At 34.9% G+C, this 20,300-nt stretch overlaps 1 protein-coding gene and 1 non-coding gene across 3 annotated transcripts in view; one reads left to right on the forward strand and one right to left on the reverse strand.

Moving 5' to 3' along the window:
- Positions 1 to 20,300, forward strand: part of TBC1D15 (TBC1 domain family member 15) — a 69,127-nt gene that overhangs the window by 29,530 nt on the left and 19,297 nt on the right. Inside the window, exons 4-11 of one of the 2 annotated variants that reach the window (XM_077913846.1) lie at positions 1,493 to 1,631; positions 6,601 to 6,811; positions 14,297 to 14,399; positions 15,362 to 15,412; positions 15,706 to 15,903; positions 16,963 to 17,091; positions 17,544 to 17,647; positions 19,529 to 19,623. In XM_077913846.1, coding sequence (XP_077769972.1) covers positions 1,493 to 1,631; positions 6,601 to 6,811; positions 14,297 to 14,399; positions 15,362 to 15,412; positions 15,706 to 15,903; positions 16,963 to 17,091; positions 17,544 to 17,647; positions 19,529 to 19,623 — 1,030 coding nt within the window. The remainder of the gene's footprint in view (positions 1 to 1,492; positions 1,632 to 6,600; positions 6,812 to 14,296; positions 14,400 to 15,361; positions 15,413 to 15,705; positions 15,904 to 16,962; positions 17,092 to 17,543; positions 17,648 to 19,528; positions 19,624 to 20,300) is intronic. The other variant, XM_077913847.1, reaches the window with a different exon arrangement.
- LOC144324452 (U6 spliceosomal RNA) lies at positions 5,740 to 5,845 on the reverse strand. Its single transcript, XR_013389959.1, has one exon. It is a non-coding gene; the product is annotated as a U6 spliceosomal RNA (small nuclear RNA).

A 20,300-nucleotide genomic window follows, 5' to 3' on the forward strand; every position in this document is an offset into this window, starting at 1 on the left:
TTGCCTTTTTGGAGTCAGTACTAATTAATTAGCACTGTCATCAGCAGTGTGAGATACTATGTCTTTATACTGTCTTTCATATTTTAATTTTTTACCTGAATGGGGCCAAAAATTGAAATTCATTTTAACTTGTATTTCTTTTTTTAAAGATTTAATTAACTTATTTGGGAGAGAGCATGTGCATGTGTAGAGGGAGTGGCAGAGGGGGAAGGAGAGGGAGAAGGAGAGAATCTTAAGCAGACTCCATGTAGAGTGTGAGCCCAATGTGGGGCTTGATCTCACAACCTTGAAATCCTAACCTGAGCTGAAACCAAGAGTCAGACACTTAACCAACTAAGCCCGTCAGGTGCCCCTTAACTTGCTTTTCTCTGATTGTTTCTGAAGTAGAACATCTTCCTGTATGTTTGTTGCTTCATATTTCTCCTTTGACTTGCTTGTTCACACCATTTGCTTGTTTTTTTTTTTTTTTTTTTTTCTTTTGATAATTTGCCAGTTTCTAAATAGTTTGGTTGGTGCTGTTTTTGTATTCTGGATGTTTTTGTCTGCCATGTGTTTTGGAAACATTTCACCCAGTCTTCTTATCTTTAACTTCTGTGTACTTTTATTGTACAGAAATTAAATATTTTGATTTAGTCAAATTATTAATATTGAATTTTAGACTTTTGGTTTTATTTATTTATTTTTTTTAATTTTAAGTTCTGGGGGCTCCTGGGTGGCTCAGTCGGTTAAATTTGCCTGCGACTCAGGTCATGGTCCCAGGGTCCTGGGATTGGGCCTGTGTCAGGCTTCCTGCTCAGTGGGGAGTCTGCTTCTCCCTCTTCCCCCCTCCCTGCTTGTGCTCTCTCTCTCTCTCATTCTGTCTCTCAGATAAATAGAATCTTAAAAAAAAAAAAAAAGTAAAATGTTAAGTTCTGTGGAACTGTACATGTAGATATGTGTAGCTCTCTTAGCTAATTTTGACTGAGAAATATGCAACCAATGGTGACTATTTTATTTAAGCCACCTTTAGTTATTTTCCTCAGATAACTACAAATCTACAGGTTTGGAGTGATTCTCCTGTTTATTCTCTTACAGTGATAACATGCCTGCCATATATTTAGGCATCATAGCTATATTCAAAGCAGGAGAAGGGGGAAAAGGGATGAGGCTTTTATTGGGAAAGCAAAAGCATTTCCAAAAGCCCTGCAGTTGACTTCTGCTTTTATTTCATTGGCAACCCGAACTGCAAGGAACTTTTTTCTTTCTTTTTTTCTTTTTCTTTTTTTTTTTTTTTCCTGCGGGGGTGGGAGTGGGAAAGTGGTGGGGGATGGGGTAAGGGGCAGGTAAAGATAGGCAAGAAAGAAAAGGATAGGACATAGTGGTTGGTTTTCCCATCAGTGATGTCTGTCACAATCTACAAACTTAATTTATGTAGACATTGAGGATATATAGTTAATTGAAATTAAATTCTGGTTGTAGTCCCTAAATATTTTATATGTTGTACATTTTTTAGGACTCTAGTTCAGTTGTAGAGTGGACACAGGCCCCAAAGGAAAGAGGTCATCGAGGATCAGAACATCTGAACAGTTATGAAGCAGAGTGGGACATGGTCAATACAGTTTCATCTAAAAAGAAGCCACATACCAATGGAGGTATGAATTAAATCTTTTGAAATCTTAAAGTGATTTTCTACAATATAATAAAAATAAAACTGCAAAGAAAATTCTTTACGGATGATTTGATTCTTTAATACATATAACTCATATTTTAGTTATATTCCCTCTTCATCTCCTTGTTTTGTTGATTGTGACTTTATAACAAAAAAAAGGCTTTAAAACCATGTGTTCTGTTTTGTAGTTATTCATGACAGAAAATAGAAACACTTCAAAAAATTGCTTTAGAGGTCTCACACATTTTTCTACAATTAAAAACAACATGTTATTTCATCCAAAAGCACCAGGGGGAGATGGAGTATACCAGTTAACCATACTGTTCTAATTTCAGTGATTATTGAGATCTACACAGTTCATTATAGTTTCCCATTTATATATATGTTTAGTGACTATTCTCTTTTATATGTTACATGTATATATTTAAATTTGTGTTGCTACTTGATTATCTGCACGTAAATAACAAAAAAGAGCAAAGCTAACAACCTGATAGATCACATATACTACACTAAATATGACTCAGGTAGGCCATCTGTGATATAGTCCTATGTATTTGTGATTTCTTTTATTTATTTATTTATTTATTTATTTATTTATTTATTTATTTATTTATTTATTTATTTATTTTTAATTTTTATTTATTTATGATAGTCACACAGAGAGAGAGAGAGAGAGGCGCAGAGACATAGGCAGAGGGAGAAGCAGGCTCCATGCACCAGGAGCCCGATATGGGATTCAATCCTGGGTCTCCAGGATTGCTCCCTGGGCCAAAGGCAGGCGCTAAACCGCTGCGCCACCCAGGGATCCCTGTGATTTCTTTTAGAAATAGTAAATACTTGTACAGAATTAAAATGCTTTTTTTCCCGTATTGATTAACTTGTGTTTTATAACTAGAAGGACATTTACTCTCTTACTGATTTTGGTCTGAGTTTTTTTTTTTTTTTTTTAAGATTTTATTTATTTATTCATGAGAGACAGAGAGGCAGAGGGAGAAGCAGGCACCATACAGGGAGCCCAGTGTGGGACTTGATCCCTGGACTCCAGGATCACGCCCTGAGCCAAAGGGAGGCACTCAACTGCTGAGCCACCCAGGCGTCCCTTGGTCTGAGTTTATAATTTATCCACATTGCCCGGATTCAGAAAAGCCTGGCCAAAATTGGTTAGAATATGTAAAGCTACATTTATATAGCTTTGTGACTCAGTAAATCTGATTTTTTTTTCTTCTTCTTCTATTTTTTTTTGGAAATCTGATTTGCATGTATGGTCTGGGAAATCATTCTCTTCTGCAATAGTTATACTTTGTACTGTATCATCTCTTGGAAACAGTGACAATTAAGTTAATAGTAATTCACAAGCTCGTGGTGAATTAAAATCAGCTCATGCTGGTGTGTTGTTGGGTTTTGTTTTGTTTTGTTTTTACTTCTTGGCGTTCTTTTTCGACTGAAAGCGAAAGTTCTTACCAGAACAATGCAAAGTATGAAGACCACAGGGTTTTAGTATATTTGGCATGTGAAGTGATTTTTAACTGCTCTAAATTAAGATCTTTAGGATTAATATATGTAAATTGTTCTTTTTTTGTTTGTTGTAGCCTAATACTGTTGAATCCTTGAAAATGAAAATAACAGGCTATAGGAAAGAGCAAAGGAGTGAGATTTCAGAATTTCATAAAAGAAAGAAGCATTACATGTGTGAGAAGAGCATAATCTGACAATAAATGTCTTTTTTAGATTAGTGGTTTTCAACTCTGGCTGCACATTGAAATCACCTGGGGAAGTTAGGCTTTTGTTAAAAATACTGATTATGTGTGTTTCTTTTTTTTTTTTAAAAGATTTTATTTATTTACTCATGAGCGACACAGAGAGAGGCAGAGACACAGGCAGAGGCAGAAGCAGGCTCCCTGCAAGGAGCCGGACACGGGACTTGATCCCAGATTCTGGGATCACGCCCTGAGTCGAAGGCAGACGCTTAACCGCTGAGCCACCCTGGCGTCCCGATATGTGTTTCATCCTAGTGAATTAATCAGACTCTGGGGATGGAGACTGGGTATTTGTATTTTTCAGATGCTGTAGTGTTGATTTTAATGTGCAGAATTGAGAACCTGTGTATAGCTTTAGAGGTTATCAAAAACCACAGATATAAATACTGTTTATACGGCTTTGGCCATGCATTGTGACTTATAAAGTGAAGAGCCTTTATTTAGCAATTACTGAAAGTTACGGATACATTTTCTTTTTTTCCTGGTATTTAAAAAATTTTATAAATGTGTTTAGCAGTAGAAAATAATATTGAACATGGTGTGATGCAGTATACATACACATGCACATACTGGACAGAGCAGGAGTTATAAAGTGCAGAGCCTTCTGTCCTGTCCCTTCTTCTCGTAGACTATCTCATCTGATTATATTTCAACAGAAATTCTTCCTAAAGGAGATTTTTTTTTTTAGATTTTATTTATTTATTCATTTTATTTTTTTTTTGAGAGAGCGTGTGCGTGCATGAGCACAAGTGGGGGGAGGGGCAGAGGGAGAGGGAGAAGCAGACTTCCTGCTGAGCGGGGAGCCTGATATGGGGCTTGATCCCACACCCTGAGATCATGACCTGAGCCAAAGGCAGACTCTTAACCACTGAGCTGCCCAGCCACCCTGAAAAAAGGAAATTTTGAGTTAACTCTTGGATTTATTAGTTTTCCTTTGTGTAACCATTTCTATTTCTCGTTAGCTATTGGTGGTGGACTAAATTGCAGATTTCTTTTATGTTTACTTGATACTAAGTTATTCATTTATTCAGTGCATCTTTGAGTACCTACTATGTGCTACCTACTCTTCTAGGCATTGGAGATATAATTATGAAGAAAATAAAATTCTTGTTCTCATGATGTTTAATTATATTCAAGTAAAGGGACTTCTAGAATTGACTTGTTAATGTTTCTTTGTTTATTAGAGCTTCAGGTGAGGAAGTGTGTAAGGCATTTAAAAAATTTCAGATGTGATGTGTTTCTTTCACTAACATGGGAAAAATCTATGTAAAATTTTTACTTTTGAAAATGCACAAACTCCTGATAATTCATATAGCTTGCATGTATTTATATTCTCCATATGATTTTCTTGCATTAATTTAGATTAATTTTTTCTGTGTAATTTAATAATTTAATTTTAAAAGTTGTATCTAGTTTTTCATTGCTTTGAAAATATTTTTGATCTTTGCAAATAATCTAGTGGTCCTAGATACATTCACATGTAAATGGTTCAGGCAGATGTTGGAATTCTACAATCATTTTTACTTTGATATTAGCTTGAACTGGTGTTATGAACTCTATGATATAAATTCCAATGATATATGATATATGGTAGTCAAGTGGGCAAATGGCACTTAATCAAGTATCAGCCTTAGTTAGGTATGAGTTCACCATCTGAACTGGCGTGGAACTTAGGTCACTGTAGAGAGAAGTTACTTATTAGCCTTTCTGGACTTCCTTCAAATGATATTTAAGTGTCCATTAAACAGTGATGGTGCCTGTATTCTTTGTAGGTAGAGGTTCTGTAAACTGTAGATTTCTTTGTCAGTTCAGGAGATCTTGTTGGAACTGATGGAGCTGTAGTGTTCCTGACTACGTAGGAAGGTGACACACACACAAATGAACGCTGATCTATCCTTTGATCAAGTTCTGTAAGCACATATCTTCTGTGCAGTTTGTTTGTGGAGTTGATAGTGGGATGGAATGAAGATCTTGAATAACAGGATAGTGTAACATTTCTTAGGAAATAACATTAGAGAAATGGATTTTTAAAATTTCGGAGACATGACATGCTTATGTCCAACTTAAAACAGGTCAAAATGGCATTTTTGGATAGAAATGATTAGTAGTGGGAAAGTAGCATTTTCCCCTTTGTCCTTTGAATTTTTATGTAAGTATTTTTTAAGCTGCTTGTTATCAGTTATGATATTGTTCACAAACCTAGGATTTTTAAGCTTCTATAAATAGCCACAAACTCAGAAGATACTTTATTTTACATTACTGTAGTTTGGGTTGAACGGAGGTCTTACTTTAGTAGATTGATTTAGTAGAAAGATTGAATGTATTCTCTTTTTTTAAAATACGGAACACTTCATGAGTTTGGGTGTCATTCTTGCACAGGAGTCATGCTAATCTTCTCTGTATCATTCAGTTTTAGTATATGTGCTGCTGAAGCAAGCACCGTATTCATTCTCTTCAAAGCACTCACAACTTAACGTTTTCATCCTCAACTCCCTACCACTCTTTGGGTTTTTGCAAATAAAATGTCTGTTGGTATATTTACTCCAGTATTATTATTTTTTTTATTCCAGTGTATTTACTTTTACTCAGTGTAATCTAGTGAAAATAATTGCAAAGGCAAGTGAGGAAGGAAAGGTTTTTTGTTTTGTTTTTAATGACTCTCCAAGAGCATCACAGCATTCCTCTTTGGCAGGGTGGGGGCAGTGGAAAAGAACATTTATCGAGTATTTGTTACATAATTGACACTATACTAGTTAGTTGACAAGCATTATCTCTTTTAATTCTTAGTATAGCATTGGGAGGTAAGTATAATTATCTCCATTTTTACAGATGATAAAACCAAGGCTTAGAGAGATTCAATTATTTGCCCCAGATCATTCAAGTAGTAAGATGGTGTTGCTGTAATTTGAATCCAGCCTGCCTGCTTCCAAAGCCATAGTCAATGGACAAAGACAATTTATTTGAAATAGGGATAACATTTATTCACTCTGAATGCAGTAAGATAATTATTTTCAAAACTATTCTTTTAAGAAAATGTCTGTTGCCATTTCTAATACAGGTGGAAGCCATAGGAATGTGAATGCTGTAGTCATTCCCTAGGCTCAACAAGTTTCTGTTAGGCAGTCATGAAGAGCGCTGTCAGTACCTTTTAAAAAGGTGAACAAAAATATTTTGCCCCACTTTCTTGTTTTTAAGATGCTCCAAGTCATAGAAATGGGAAAAGCAAATGGTCATTCCTGTTCAGTTTGACAGACCTGAAATCAATCAAGCAAAACAAAGAGGGTATGGGCTGGTCGTATTTGGTATTCTGTCTAAAGGATGACGTCGTCCTCCCTGCTCTGCACTTTCATCAAGGAGATAGCAAACTACTGATTGACTCTCTTGAAAAATATGTGGTGTTGTGTGAGTAAGTATCCAATTATTTTCTACTTCTTGAAACTGGATTTTTGCATTGGTCCCCAGGCAAGCAAGTTTGACTTGTCCTTGGGCATCGGAGACCTGTGTGCAGATGAGGGCACAGGCAGCTTTGGCCTTTTTGGGATATTGACTGCTTTGGATGAATGATTGAGTAAGATTTTGCCATTTTTGTACTTTGGGTCAGCAACTTGTCACCTTATTAGTGTTCTAAAGAAGCGTGGTCCCATATTTTTTATACATATTTAAATGATGCCTCAATAACTTATGGATTATATATTTATATAATTAACGTTTTATTACATATTGTCTCTTAAAGATAGAATTTTACTTGTAATATTATATATTTAAATCCAGCAGGTCTAAGGCCTTTATAAAATTATTATAAGTATGGAAGACAGGGCTTTTTTGCTTTCCAGAAGTCTGGTGTCTTATATTTATTCATCTATGTGCATTTGTACACACATACTCTTTTTTGCTTTCACTTCCAACACCTATGTTTTGGGTATCAGAGTTCTGAGAATTGTGTTAGTTGCTTCATGGTTGTAAGCACAATAGGTTGTTCCTGGATTTCTGAGAGTTTATGGTCTTGTGAAGAATGCCAACTAGTAAATGGCAATAAATCTCAAGAACTAAGATGAAGTACAAGGTGCTTTGGGAGCTCCCAGAAGGGAAGAAGGGTCTCTCATTCAGACTGGGGGTTGGGTGGGTTTCAGGGCAGACTTTCTTGAGGAAGTAGCATCTGTGTTAGACCTGACAAATGAGTGAACATTAGCATGTAAGGGAGGGAAATATTTACAGGGAAAGGTGTTTTAGATGGAAGAATTTAAAACCTGTAATCCCAGAACAAAGTAGTTGAATATCACAGGTCTGCATATTGCGGGGAGGAGGGTACCAAATTTAAAGGTGAGGCCAGCGAGTTGAGTAAATGCCAGAGCATGAAGGATCTTGTAAATAATTTTAGCCATTTGTTCCAGTCATGTACATAAGATGATAGTGGGATGAACTTGGACAGGAAAGATAGAAGTACTGGAAAAAGATATTTAGGGTTTACTTTTGTGATTGAGTGGGTATGTGGAGGTAAGAAGAAGGGAGTTGAGATTTTAGCTTGAGGAACTGTAGGGATGGTTGTTAACCTTGTTAGTAATGTTGTCACTTTATAATAGAGTAACATAATGCTTAAACTTAGATTATATAAATCTAGTAGTGATCCAGAATTTGGAAGATTTTGGCTGCATTTTTTGATCTGACGTTCTCTCCCCTACCATGTTGACCATCTCTGGGTGACAGAGATCAGTAGCAGTATCCATAAGAAGGTCAAGTCTGGTCGGCAGTATGTGGGTTTTGGATCTTGAAGTGGGAAGCTTTGAATAGGTTACCACCCATGTTGGGGGATTAAGTAGATTCAGGAGGGGCAAATGGTCTGGCTGTTGAACAGATATTAAAGGCTTGGGGGTTTCAGTACCATAGCAAACTCTATGTTGTGATGTAACTGTCAGAAAAGAGTTGATGCAACCTGAGACCATTGATTAAAGTGTAGTATTTAGGATGAAGTGGTAGTTTCTCTCTACCCTTTACTGGTCTTTACTTTGGAGAACTTTGGTTGGTGTTAAACATTGCATTTTAAACGTGTTAGACTATACCACTAGAAGAGACGACTAGTATAAAGAGACAGATCAAAGGGTATGAAAAACATGAAAAGGACGTGGGGATTTAACTTAAAGAAGAGGTGTTTTGGTGCAGTGTTAAACAAAATCCAAACTTACTATGGTTAGTGTAATCCTGCACTGCCTTTTTAAATTCTGTTTATCTCTTCAGCCTCTCTTCATGCCATTCTCTTTTATATTCTGGCCATATAGTTTTCTTTCAGTTCCTGAAATGCCCCAAACTCTTGCGTTAGAGTCCTATATGTATGCTGTTTTTCTTTTGCCTGGAATATTCTCCTTTTTTCTGATCCTAAGAGTGGCTTTTCTGAATGTCCTCTCTCCCATGTAATGTAGGTTCCTACTCCCTTTCTTTTTCGTTGTCTCATTTCCTTGTTTGCTCCCTTCATAACTCTTAATAGAATAATGTTATTTATTTACTTTTTAAATATTCTACTCTAGAATGTATGCTCACAAAGGCAGGGATCATATCTGTTTTGTTTACATTTTCACTTAAGTTCCTAGCCACAGTGCCTAGCATAATATTTACATAATAAGTCTCAGTTGAATGAATAAATGGCATGGTACTTAACCAATGCTACCAATAATTTTAAAAAGGATGTTTTAAGAAATAGATTATAATTTGATTTGTATGGCTTTAGAGAGCAATTAGAAGAAAACAGGTTGTAGCTCAGGAATTAGAGAGTTTTCTATCCTGGGTGGGTTCAAGGATAGACTCGGCAATAACTTAGGTGCTTATAAGAGTCTATATATCTTGAATGTGTGTTGGTGATGTTTTAATGAGGGTTGTGAATGAAACTTCTTTACAAATACAGAAAAGGGGGATCCCTGGGTGGCGCAGCGGTTTGGCGCCTGCCTTTGGCCCAGGGCGCGATCCTGGAGACCCGGGATCGAATCCCACATCAGGCTCCCGGTGCATGGAGCCTGCTTCTCCCTCTGCCTGTGTCTCTGCCTCTCTCTCTCTCTGTGACTATCATAAAAAAAAAAAAAAAAAAATACAGAAAAGGAAACAAAGTAAGGAGTAAATATAAGAATCAGATAATGGTAAAAATATAGTTATTGATGAGGCTTAGATATGCAGCATCATCATAATTTACCCCAAAGTAGTTTTGAAGTCACTCACCAATTTTTGAACAACTACAGGTCTTCCTATTGAGGACAGACCACTTATGATGTGAATGAAACCAGACCAGAAAGCCTCTTTTATGTTGAAGGCAAATCTGAGAGAGAGAGAGAGAGAGAGAGAGAGAGAGAGAGAGAGAGCGCAAGCGCATATGCATGTGTGCGAGTGTGTGTGCATGCAATGTCTGGAAGGGGGAGTGTTGTTTATGCCAAGCATGTACCTTACTCTTTCCTATCTCAGTAATCAGATTTGTCTTATTAGCAAAGGACAGTTTAATAGAAGTGCATATTTCCATTTGAAAACACAAAGCCATGGGAATGATGTCCCCTCCCGCCATATATAGTTTTTTTGAAGACCACTTATGTCCTAGACACTCTGTGCTAACTGCTAGAAAAAGCAGTAATCAAAAAAGATATGGTCCCTGCCTTCATGAAGTTTGTACCCTTGTAGGAGAGACAGACATTACTTATACAAATAAACATAGCATTTGGCTGTAATAGGTACTCCAAATAAGAGATGTGTAGCACTATGAAAGTATATAGTAGGATAATTTGTAAGTTTTTTGTGAGTCAGTAGTAATTGAAGCTCTGAGAAAGAATGAAATTAACGGGAGGATAAAATGGAATATAATGTGAACATCAGTGATTAATTGCAACCTTTAATGGCCTGGTCAAAGAGAAGAACCTGACAAAGGAGACTGACCTCCCTCCCTATATTTGGTTCTTTTCTCTCTCCCTTTTGGGTTTTTATCACTCAATTTATAGTCCTATGGAGATGTAGCCTTTCTAGGGGGGTGAGGAGGGTGGAAGAGATAGTCCTTCAAAAACCACCCCTGATACCAGCTACTTCTCCATGGTGCATTCTTCTGTGACACTGGAAGCTAATTTATTCTTTGCCCTCTGAATGATCTGAAATACGTAAGAATAGTACCCAAGGCCCCTCTGTACCCTAAGCTGAAATAAACACTTCCTGTTCTCTCTCCCGTTATAAATTATACCAAATTATATTGTGCCGTAGAGCTCACCAGAGATTATATGTTGAGTCCAAGTGGTAGACTATGGATACTCCAAATAAACTGTCACTGACATTAAAAAAAATTCCATATTTGTGTAAGCCATCTGTATCAGATTCTCAGGAAGATATTGAAGATCTTTGTTCTTTATTTCACAAGTTATAATCTAAATAAATGGAATTCTCAATTAAGTTGAACTCCAAAGAAATGAAAATATCCATATATTCTCAGTTTTTCACTCTACTAGATGTCAGCCATGGCAGCCTCATTTGCTGTCCCCAGATCAGTTATCTTAAGCAAAGTGATGTTTCCAGAGTTGCATTCCTGTGGTCGGAGATTGTTGTAGAGACCAGAAGGAAGAATAGTTCCAGAAAACTTTGGTTTCCACAGCCTCATTGGGATGCCTGGCAGTCTATGCCATGGTCACCCTTTTTTTTCAATGCAAAACCCACAGAATTAGACCATACTCTTTTTTTTCTCTGATTAACCCAGTTTAATGATGTGACATACATTTGTGGCCATCTTCTCTTCCTAATACTGCCCCTAATGAATTAAGGGCCTTACCATACAGATGAACTGAAATCTTGGATGTACTAGGGATGTGCAGCCTTGTAAGAGTGAGAATGAGGCTGGAGAGTTATGTACAGTTCTTCTTTCATTCTCACTGGCTGGATCAATCAGTGCAAAATAGACCAGCTTCTTGAGACTTGTAATTTCTCAAGAGGTTTTCTTATCTCCTAGAAAAACAAATTGTCCTTTTCATTCATGTTTGTTAGTGTTCTTTGATTTATCACCTTTTAAAACATGCTTGGGTAAAGAATGAATCACAAATATATTACTTTCTGGAACCAAGTTGGTGCTAGGATATGAAGGAAGGTTGTAATACAAAGATTCCATTAAACTTATTTTGTATATTGGGGCATTTTTCATTAATATATAAATATCCAGGCAGTAAGATATTTCCTAAAAAGCCAAATTGGTTGTATCATCATATAACACCATTTATAAAATGAAATTATAAACTCTCATTTATTTCCTTTGAGATATATGTGTAAAATAAATAAGAATATGTTATACCTATAGTTTTGTTGTAAATATTCTGTACTTTATTTTTATTGACCTTTTTTGATTGATAACCTTTGCAGTGATATTTTTATTTCTTTAGCTTTCTATATTGGTTATTCTCAGTAGCAATGGAAAATAGCTACTACTACATCTCAGCACTCAAAACATTCTTCAATTGTTATCATTTCTGAATTTATTCTAAGGTCTTTGGGAGAGGCTCACTCCAAAGCTGGGGAGGTAACTTCTGAATTTTCAATAGATCTATTTCTATAGTTGTGATATTAGACTGTAGTTTTCTTTAAGCCCTATAGTAGGCTCTAATAGAATTAGTGATGTTAACATCATTAAAAGTTCTGTCTTGCTGCTACAAAGAATTTGAAAATTTGAATAATGTTTTCATAAGAGATCAACTTCCTAGAATCCATTATATTTCCAGAATATATACATTTAAATCCGTCATATTTGATCTTTCCAAATTAAATCAGTGTGATAACCTGGCAGGTGGAAATGTAACGATATTCTGGAATGCCAACCCTCCTTTTGATGAGCTCTGCAATTGCCTAGCAATATACAGCTTGTCCTCTGACTCATGTACTTCTTAAAAATGTTTTTTTTTTTTAATTTTTTTATTTATTTACTTATGATAGTCACAGAGAGAGAGAGAGAGAGGCAGAGACACAGGCAGAGGGAGAAGCAGGCTCCATGCATCGGGAGCCTGATATGGGATTCGATCCCGGGTCTCCAGGATCGCGCCCTGGGCCAAAGGCAGGCGCCAAACCGCTGCGCCACCCAGGGATCCCAAAAATGTTTTTGTTGATTTTTTTAGCTTAGGGCAGCTAAGTCTTAAATTTCTTATGTCTCTCCTCCTAGAACTTTCCCCAGCCCCTCATCACAGAGCATCGGGTATAAAAAATGAAATCCATTCTTTTTATTTATTTTTTATTTTTTATAAAAGATTTTATTTATTTATTTGAGAGACAGCACAAGCCCGGGGAGGGGCTTGAAGAAAGGGAGAGGGATAAGCAGACTCCCTGCTGAGCGCAGAATCTGATGTGGGGCTCAATCCCAGGACCCCAAGTTCCTGACCTGAGCCCAAGTCGGATACTTCATTGACTGAACTACCCAGGCGCCCCTAAATCCTTTCTTCTTAAAAGAATAGCTGTGGTTGCTTTTTGGTTAGGCAGTCATTTCTTCTTCTCATTGCTCGTTCATTGACTACAGTTTGAAATCTGGAGCCATAATAATGATCTGAGCCCAGATAGCTACATGCTTTTTCTACATGCATAGCCAATGTTTTGACTTCAATTACCAATTTTTGCTTGAATTTTAAAGAAATAATTTGACTTATTGTTAGAAACAGTAACCATAGTACCAGCTGCCCCGTGCTAGGGGAAAACATATATTGTTATATTACTTACTTTTCTGGTGCTACATTTAAAAGACTTCTTAAAAAAATGCCTTGTGAGAGTATATATAGGTCTTTGTATTAAGCATAACCCCAGTAAGTTCAGAAAAATGACATTTAAATGAAAATTGAACATTTTAAAAGTTATATTTTTTCTTACCCTCAAATGACTCAACCTCATCTCCTTTTAAAAAGCCAAGGGGCTTATTAAGCTACTGTTGTCTCTGAAGATCAAGCATTTCTGAATGTGTAAGAATGAGATCCTGCTTTGGAGTTCATATCCCCTCTGGCATTGCTGTTGCATCCTGTTGTGTTAGAATTGAGAAGAGATAACTGTTATTAAAGTTCTTATCTCAAACATTTATAATAAACGAGAAGTAGATAGCTGCAACATAACACATTTAAGTTTTATTTTAAACACAGAAAAGTTGTGGATTTATTATAGCTAACTTACTAAGTTTTAAAACTTAATAGACAAAAGACTGGATAATTCATCTGATTACTTCAAATTAAATGCCTATTTGGAAAGCATTCTGTAGTAATTAAGAAATGTGAAGAAAAGAATGCAAAGAACAACTTGCTTCTAAGAGCTTAATAAACAAGAACTAAAAACATACTATTACCTGAACTGTACATTATTATAACCTTATTAAATATGTTCATGTGTGTTTATAATTATGGTTAGCATAATTAATGATCTTTAAAAAATAATCTATTTTATCTTGTGTTCTTAATATCTTATATTGCAATATTACCAAGCTGTGGCATGAAGTTGGAAACCCTTTCAAAATAGGACATTTTCCTGTATTGTAATTTTATATATACTGATGAATCCTAAAGTGTGCTTTCACTTTTCTTTAATTTTTATGATAATAAAAGCAGATATGTTTGTAAGGTTTTTCTGCTATAATTACATGCAAAAACTTGGGTTCGTTACAGTTTAGTTCTCTTAGCTTTACCTAGAATAAAAATATTCAACCCTTTTATGTTAGCTAATTTAGTATTTCATGTTTCATATAGTTTTGGAGCTCATTTAAGATAGTTACTAGGTATTTACTAATATTGTATTGATGGGCAACAGTTCTAGAACTGGACATTTGAGTCTTGGTTTTTCATTGTTGTCAAGGAAAAGTAGGCATTAGTAAGTATTCTGGTAGTAATTGATGCAGTGTGCTAGTATTTTCTACAGATCCCTGCTTTTATTACAGATCTCCACAGGATAAAAGAACACTTCTTGTGAATTGTCAGAATAAGAGTCTTTCACAGTCTTTTGAAAATCTTCTTGATGAACCTGCATATGGTTTAATACAAGTATGTTTCTTAATCTATTTTGTATTAATCTGTTAATCTTACATCATTGTTTCATATACCTCCTACCTCTCATTTTCTCAGATTATATAGAATGAGACATGTGTCTCTCTCTGTGTAAACTTTATGGAACTATTCTCTGTAATTTTTTTTATTCTCTGTAATTTTTAAAAAATAGTATGTTTCATCCATTTGTAAAACTCAGAAGCTTCCTTGGTTTAGTTACCCTTAAGGCAATTTTTCCCTTTATTGTAATACTGATATTGGACATTAGTAGATTTTTATTATCCTAGCTTTCACTGACTAGGTGGGAGGTTACTGGGTAAGCTACTTTGAATTCATTAATGTCGTTTGAATTTTTATTTTCCATTTTAAGTAGATTCATTTGGGGTCCTGATAATCTAATTCTCCTTAAGGTATTTGAGTATATTCTTACATTTGGCTAAAAATATGCACTTAACACAGGCAGAAGTAAAGTTACTTATTTTTCACTCAAATTTCTATGTAAACTAATGAAATGGTTGTTTGTTTATTCACTTACTCGTTCAACAAATGTTTGAGGGTTTACTCTGTCCCAGATGGTCTCTTCTTGGTTCTGAAGATAAGATAAAAAGGGCAGTTTTGAGGAAGGAGGACGAGATAGCTAGACAGTGATGAAAGTAAACAGGGAACAGTTTTTATTGTGAAAATAATTGTTAAAAGACCTTTAAAAAATCCCTATTGTTGCTAACTATGAATAAGCAGGCAGTTTGGGATTTAGAAGTAACCCTAGCAATAGAAAAACTTTTGTTGTTTTCCAAGGCAGCACTGTCCAGAACAAATTACACTCATTGGCATGATTTATTAATCAGATAATTAGATTAAAATGTCAGCTGATATTTAAATATTGTGAGCTTTTAAAACTTAGCTATTGAATATTTTCCGTTAGACTAGTGCACACTTCAAGAAATATTTTTTTTGTGAAGGCAGGACTGCTAGACAGAAGAATGCTGTTGTGGGCCATTCATCAATGGAAAGTAAGCACTGCATATATTTGTGATGTATGCAGATTGAATAAAGCCTGCAAATCATTTGTTTATCTGCAATTTAATCAGTAGCATTAACTTGCTGTGTAATATTCTCTTTTAACCAAATGAAAAGATTGGCTTAGAAAATAAAAATTTTTCTTCCCAGAAAAAAAAAAAATCTTAGAACACTCTGTTTTAGTTCTGATTTCCCTTTAAAAACCTTTGCCCTTTTGCTCATGATAGTGGTATTTTTATTATTTATTTGAATTAATAATGATAATATTTCTCTTCTTACTACATAGAAAATTAAAAAGGATCCTTATACAGCAACTATGGTAGGATTTTCCAAAGTCACAAACTACATTTTTGATAGTCTGAGAGGCAGTGATCCCTCTACACATCAACGACCACCTTCAGAAATGGCAGATTTTCTTAGTGATGCTATTCCAGGTTTAAAGATAAATCAACAAGAAGAACCAGGATTCGAAGTCATCACAAGAGTGAGTGGACATTTATATTAACATAGCTCTCACATTTTAACAGGAGAAATGCTTTTTAAACATGTACTGAATATGATAGAAATAGAAACTCAGTTTTGGTTATATCTGCCTCTTTCTCATAATCCTTTCTTAAAACTTTTTTGCTAATATATCTAACAACTAATACTTGTTCTGCCTCCACATTGTTGGATTGTGCTGCTTCATTTACTGCTTATACTTTTTATTAGTTGGATCTCTTTTCCTTGATTACTTTTTGATGATAATGAACAGGTTGTTTGTTTCATTGAGTGCATAGCAGTGAATATGAGCCTTGCATATTGTTCCAAGTTCTCTTCCTAATTTATATGTTTTCTCAGTAGGCACCAGAGGCAGCTAGTCAGGACACTACTCTAGGGCTTTTATGCTTATGTGAATCTTTTCTTTTTTAAGGAAGATGGATCTTGGCCCTGAATTGTGGCCAATCTTTATATATGCCCAACAAGACTTTTGAATTTGCTACAATTCTAGGCTGTACATAGTTGGAACATTATAAATACAAAAATTGTAATACTTGAAGGGCTTATCTTGCAAATGGCATTTTTAAATTACCAACATCTGTTAATTGAATAAAAAACTGTAGAAAATACCAAGTGGAACTAATGGATCACGAATCAATTCTGAGAGCTACAAATTTTAGTTTGGAAGGAAAGCTAATTTTAGAATATGTTTAGTGGAATAATACTGTCTTTTCAAATAATAACAGCACACCATTTAATTTGAAGAGTTCCTTATGGAATTTACATGTCGAATGTTTTGTACTTATGTAATTGAAACTCAAAATAGCAAATATATTCCTGTCTCTGAATTTATTACTCTGTTATTTGTATGGTTAGTAGGAAGGAAAGTGTATGGAATGCTATTAAAGTTCATAAACAAAACATTGAAAAATAAGGGAAGATACTAGAAATGTTAGAAATTAACATTTGTGCCTGAGTGATAGTGTTTTAGTTATCGTTTCCGTGTACCTTGATTTAATATCACCGGTTAAAAGTGTATTCCATATTGCTTATCTTATTTTAGATTGATTTGGGAGAACGACCTGTTGTTCAAAGGAGAGAGCCAGTATCACTGGAAGAATGGACTAAGAACATTGATTCTGAAGGAAGAATTTTAAATGTAGATAATATGAAGCAGATGATATTTAGAGGGGTAAATACCTTAATATGGATGATATTTGAAACTGCTGATATTTAAATTTTCTTTTTTGGAGGGATGTGTAGAGTGTAGAGGGAGTCAGGGAATGAATTCCTTTTGAATAATGATGCCTTAAAATCCCTGTAGGACAGAGACATCACAATCTTTGGAGGAGGCGTGTATGTACCCCACTGGTAGTCGCCTTATTTAATAAGGATTGGACTTAGAAAGACTAATCAGTCCCACTGTCTTCTATAGAACAATACTCTGCATTGTTTAAGCTTTCTGAAAGTTTACATCTTCAGAACTAGAGGTCAAAAACAAGTTAGTATTCACTGAATTGAGTGAATATGTATAAAAACTGTCTCTTAAATATTAATCTTCCTGTATATTTATATGCAAGTTTTGTGAACTTAAAGTATTCCATTCTTTTTTACAACTGTGTTTAATATGCATGTTTTCTTTAGGGACTTAGTCATGCATTGAGAAAGCAAGCATGGAAATTTCTTTTGGGTTATTTTCCTTGGGACAGTACCAAGGAGGAAAGAACTCAATTACAAAAACAGAAAACGTAAGTAAGATCTTTTGTATGTTCACCAAAGAAATTAGTAACTCACTCATACAAAATAGTATAGGGCTTCTATTTTTTTTTTTTTTTTTTAATTGGTGTTCAATTTACTAACATACAGAATAACACCCAGTGCCCGTCACCCATTCACTCCCACCCCCCGCCCTCCTCCCCTTCTACCACCCCTAGTTCGTTTCCCAGAGTTAGCAGTCTTTATGTTCTGTCTCCCTTTCTGATATTTCCCACACATTTCTTCTCCCTTCCCTTATTTTCCCTTTCACTATTATTTATATTCCCCAAATGAATGAGAACATATAATGTTTGTCCTTCTCCGACTGACTTACTTCACTCAGCATAATACCCTCCAGTTCCATCCACGTTGAAGCAAATGGTGGGTATTTGTCATTTCTAATAGCTGAGTAATATTCCATTGTATACATAAACCACATCTTCTTTATCCATTCATCTTTCGTTGGACACCGAGGCTCCTTCCACAGTTTGGCTATCGTGGCCATTGCTGCTAGAAACATCGGGGTGCAGGTGTCCCAGCGTTTCATTGCATTTGTATCTTTGGGGTAAATCCCCAACAGTGCAATTGCTGGGTCGTAGGGCAGGTATATTTTTAACTGTTTGAGGAACCTCCACACAGTTTTCCACAGTGGCTGCACCAGTTCACATTCCCACCAACAGTGTAAGAGGGTTCCCTTTTCTCCACATCCTCTCCAACATTTGTTGTTTCCTGCCTTGTTAATTTTTCCCATGCTCACTGGTGTGAGGTGGTATCTCATTGTGGTTTTGATTTGTATTTCCCTGATGGCAAGTGATGCAGAGCATTTTCTCATGTGCATGTTGGCCATGTCAGTATAGGGCTTCTAGATGATTATTTTAAATAGATGAGGGTATGGGAAAAATAATTTTGTTTTCATCTTTATAGTTGAAAAATTGAGCTCTGTACTTTAAACTAGTCATTTCAAGCACTCCTTATAGTTGTGTTGGTGAATATGTAGAAATATAGTAAAAAAAAAAATTCCACTTCCTTTGTAAAAACATTTTGCATACTTGAAAAATAACTAATTAGATAGGGGTTTTTAAATACATCATCTTGATCCATTTTTGCAATTCATTATGAAATTATAAAAATGGCCACAAGAAGTATATTTACTCTTTAGGTTAATTACCTTTAAATTATTTTCCTGGTGCACATGTAAATAAACTAGTCTTTCCTTCTTTTGGAAAACTTTCTGTTTTTTTAAGGTATTTCTCAGACTTGAAACTTAGACCAACTTTCCAGTTACCCTTCTCACTCCCAGTTCATCAGGGTAGCCTTTGATTGAAAGCTCACTCTGAATCATTATGTACATATTTAAACCTTCAGACAATCCTTTCTCTTTCAATACATTTGCCAATTATTCTAAGACATTTCACATTAACAGGTTTGTGAATAAACTGGTTAGAAAAATGGAAATCTAAAAAAAAAAAAAAAAAAGAAAAAAAAAAGAAAAATGGAAATCTTATGTCACATTAAAAAAACAGCAATTTGTAGATTTGTATTTATAATTATTCACAAACTTTAGTGGTTAAAATATTTAATAACTAGAATACTTTTAGATATCATATTAAGGATTGAGGTAAATGTTTTTCTTAAAATCATACCTAAATTATTCTAGTAGTTTAAGCAAAGTTTATGGTATGTATAAGGTTATTTTATTTTTCCTTTGTATTTAGTTATGTATCATAAGTAAACATTTCATTATCCTATTTATAACCTCACATCTCACTAGCATCATAAATGCTATGATATATTGTTAATGGAAAAATCCATTTAGAATTTTTAAAAATACCGTGTTCTCATAGCTTTTTCTGGTATGAAATTGTTTTCTGTAGTGATGAATACTTCAGGATGAAACTACAATGGAAATCTGTCAGCGAAGAACAAGAGAAGAGAAATTCGAGATTAAGAGATTATAGAAGTCTTATTGGTAATTTTTTCCTAATTTTGGAAATGCATGAGAGGGGTTGACATTGAAGTCTTGATAAGATTTAAGGAGTGAAGGTATATGCTATGGAGATAGGGCTCAAAAGAGAAATCAGAATTAGAGAGTACATTAGAATGTATATTTGATGATCTTGGTTGTTCTCTTCCAATTAGGAATATGAATTCAGTCGGTATATGTACTGACATACTTCATTTTCAGTTCTGAACTATGAATTTTAAAAGGTTAATTTGCTTATTGAATTAATTTCATTCAAAAACCATTATGTCTCCCTTATTACAAAGAGTTTGTGTTTATTAATAGGAAAATTAGGAACTATAGATAAGCAAAAAAGAAGAAAATAAAGATTAACTTTGTTTCTGTCATCCATAGATAATTATAGTTAATAGACATTGGCTTATGTCCCTCCAGACCATCTCTAAATATACATTTATTTTATTTTTTTAATAAGTGACTTCAGATAGGAAATTTTTGTCAGTGTGTGAGAATTGAGTAACTATTGTGTGGGAATAATTATTTCATAAAAAAGAGATGTTTGACAGAATTTTACATTAAAAGAATTAGACTTATTTCCAAAGACTGAGTACTGGGCTACCTAACTCTTACGGTAAAGGCCAGGTTGGTGTAAGTTATTGAAAGAATGCATAGTTACTGCTATAAGT

This window comes from Canis aureus, chromosome 11 (genome assembly GCF_053574225.1).
Source record: "Canis aureus isolate CA01 chromosome 11, VMU_Caureus_v.1.0, whole genome shotgun sequence".
NCBI lineage: Eukaryota > Metazoa > Chordata > Mammalia > Carnivora > Canidae > Canis > Canis aureus.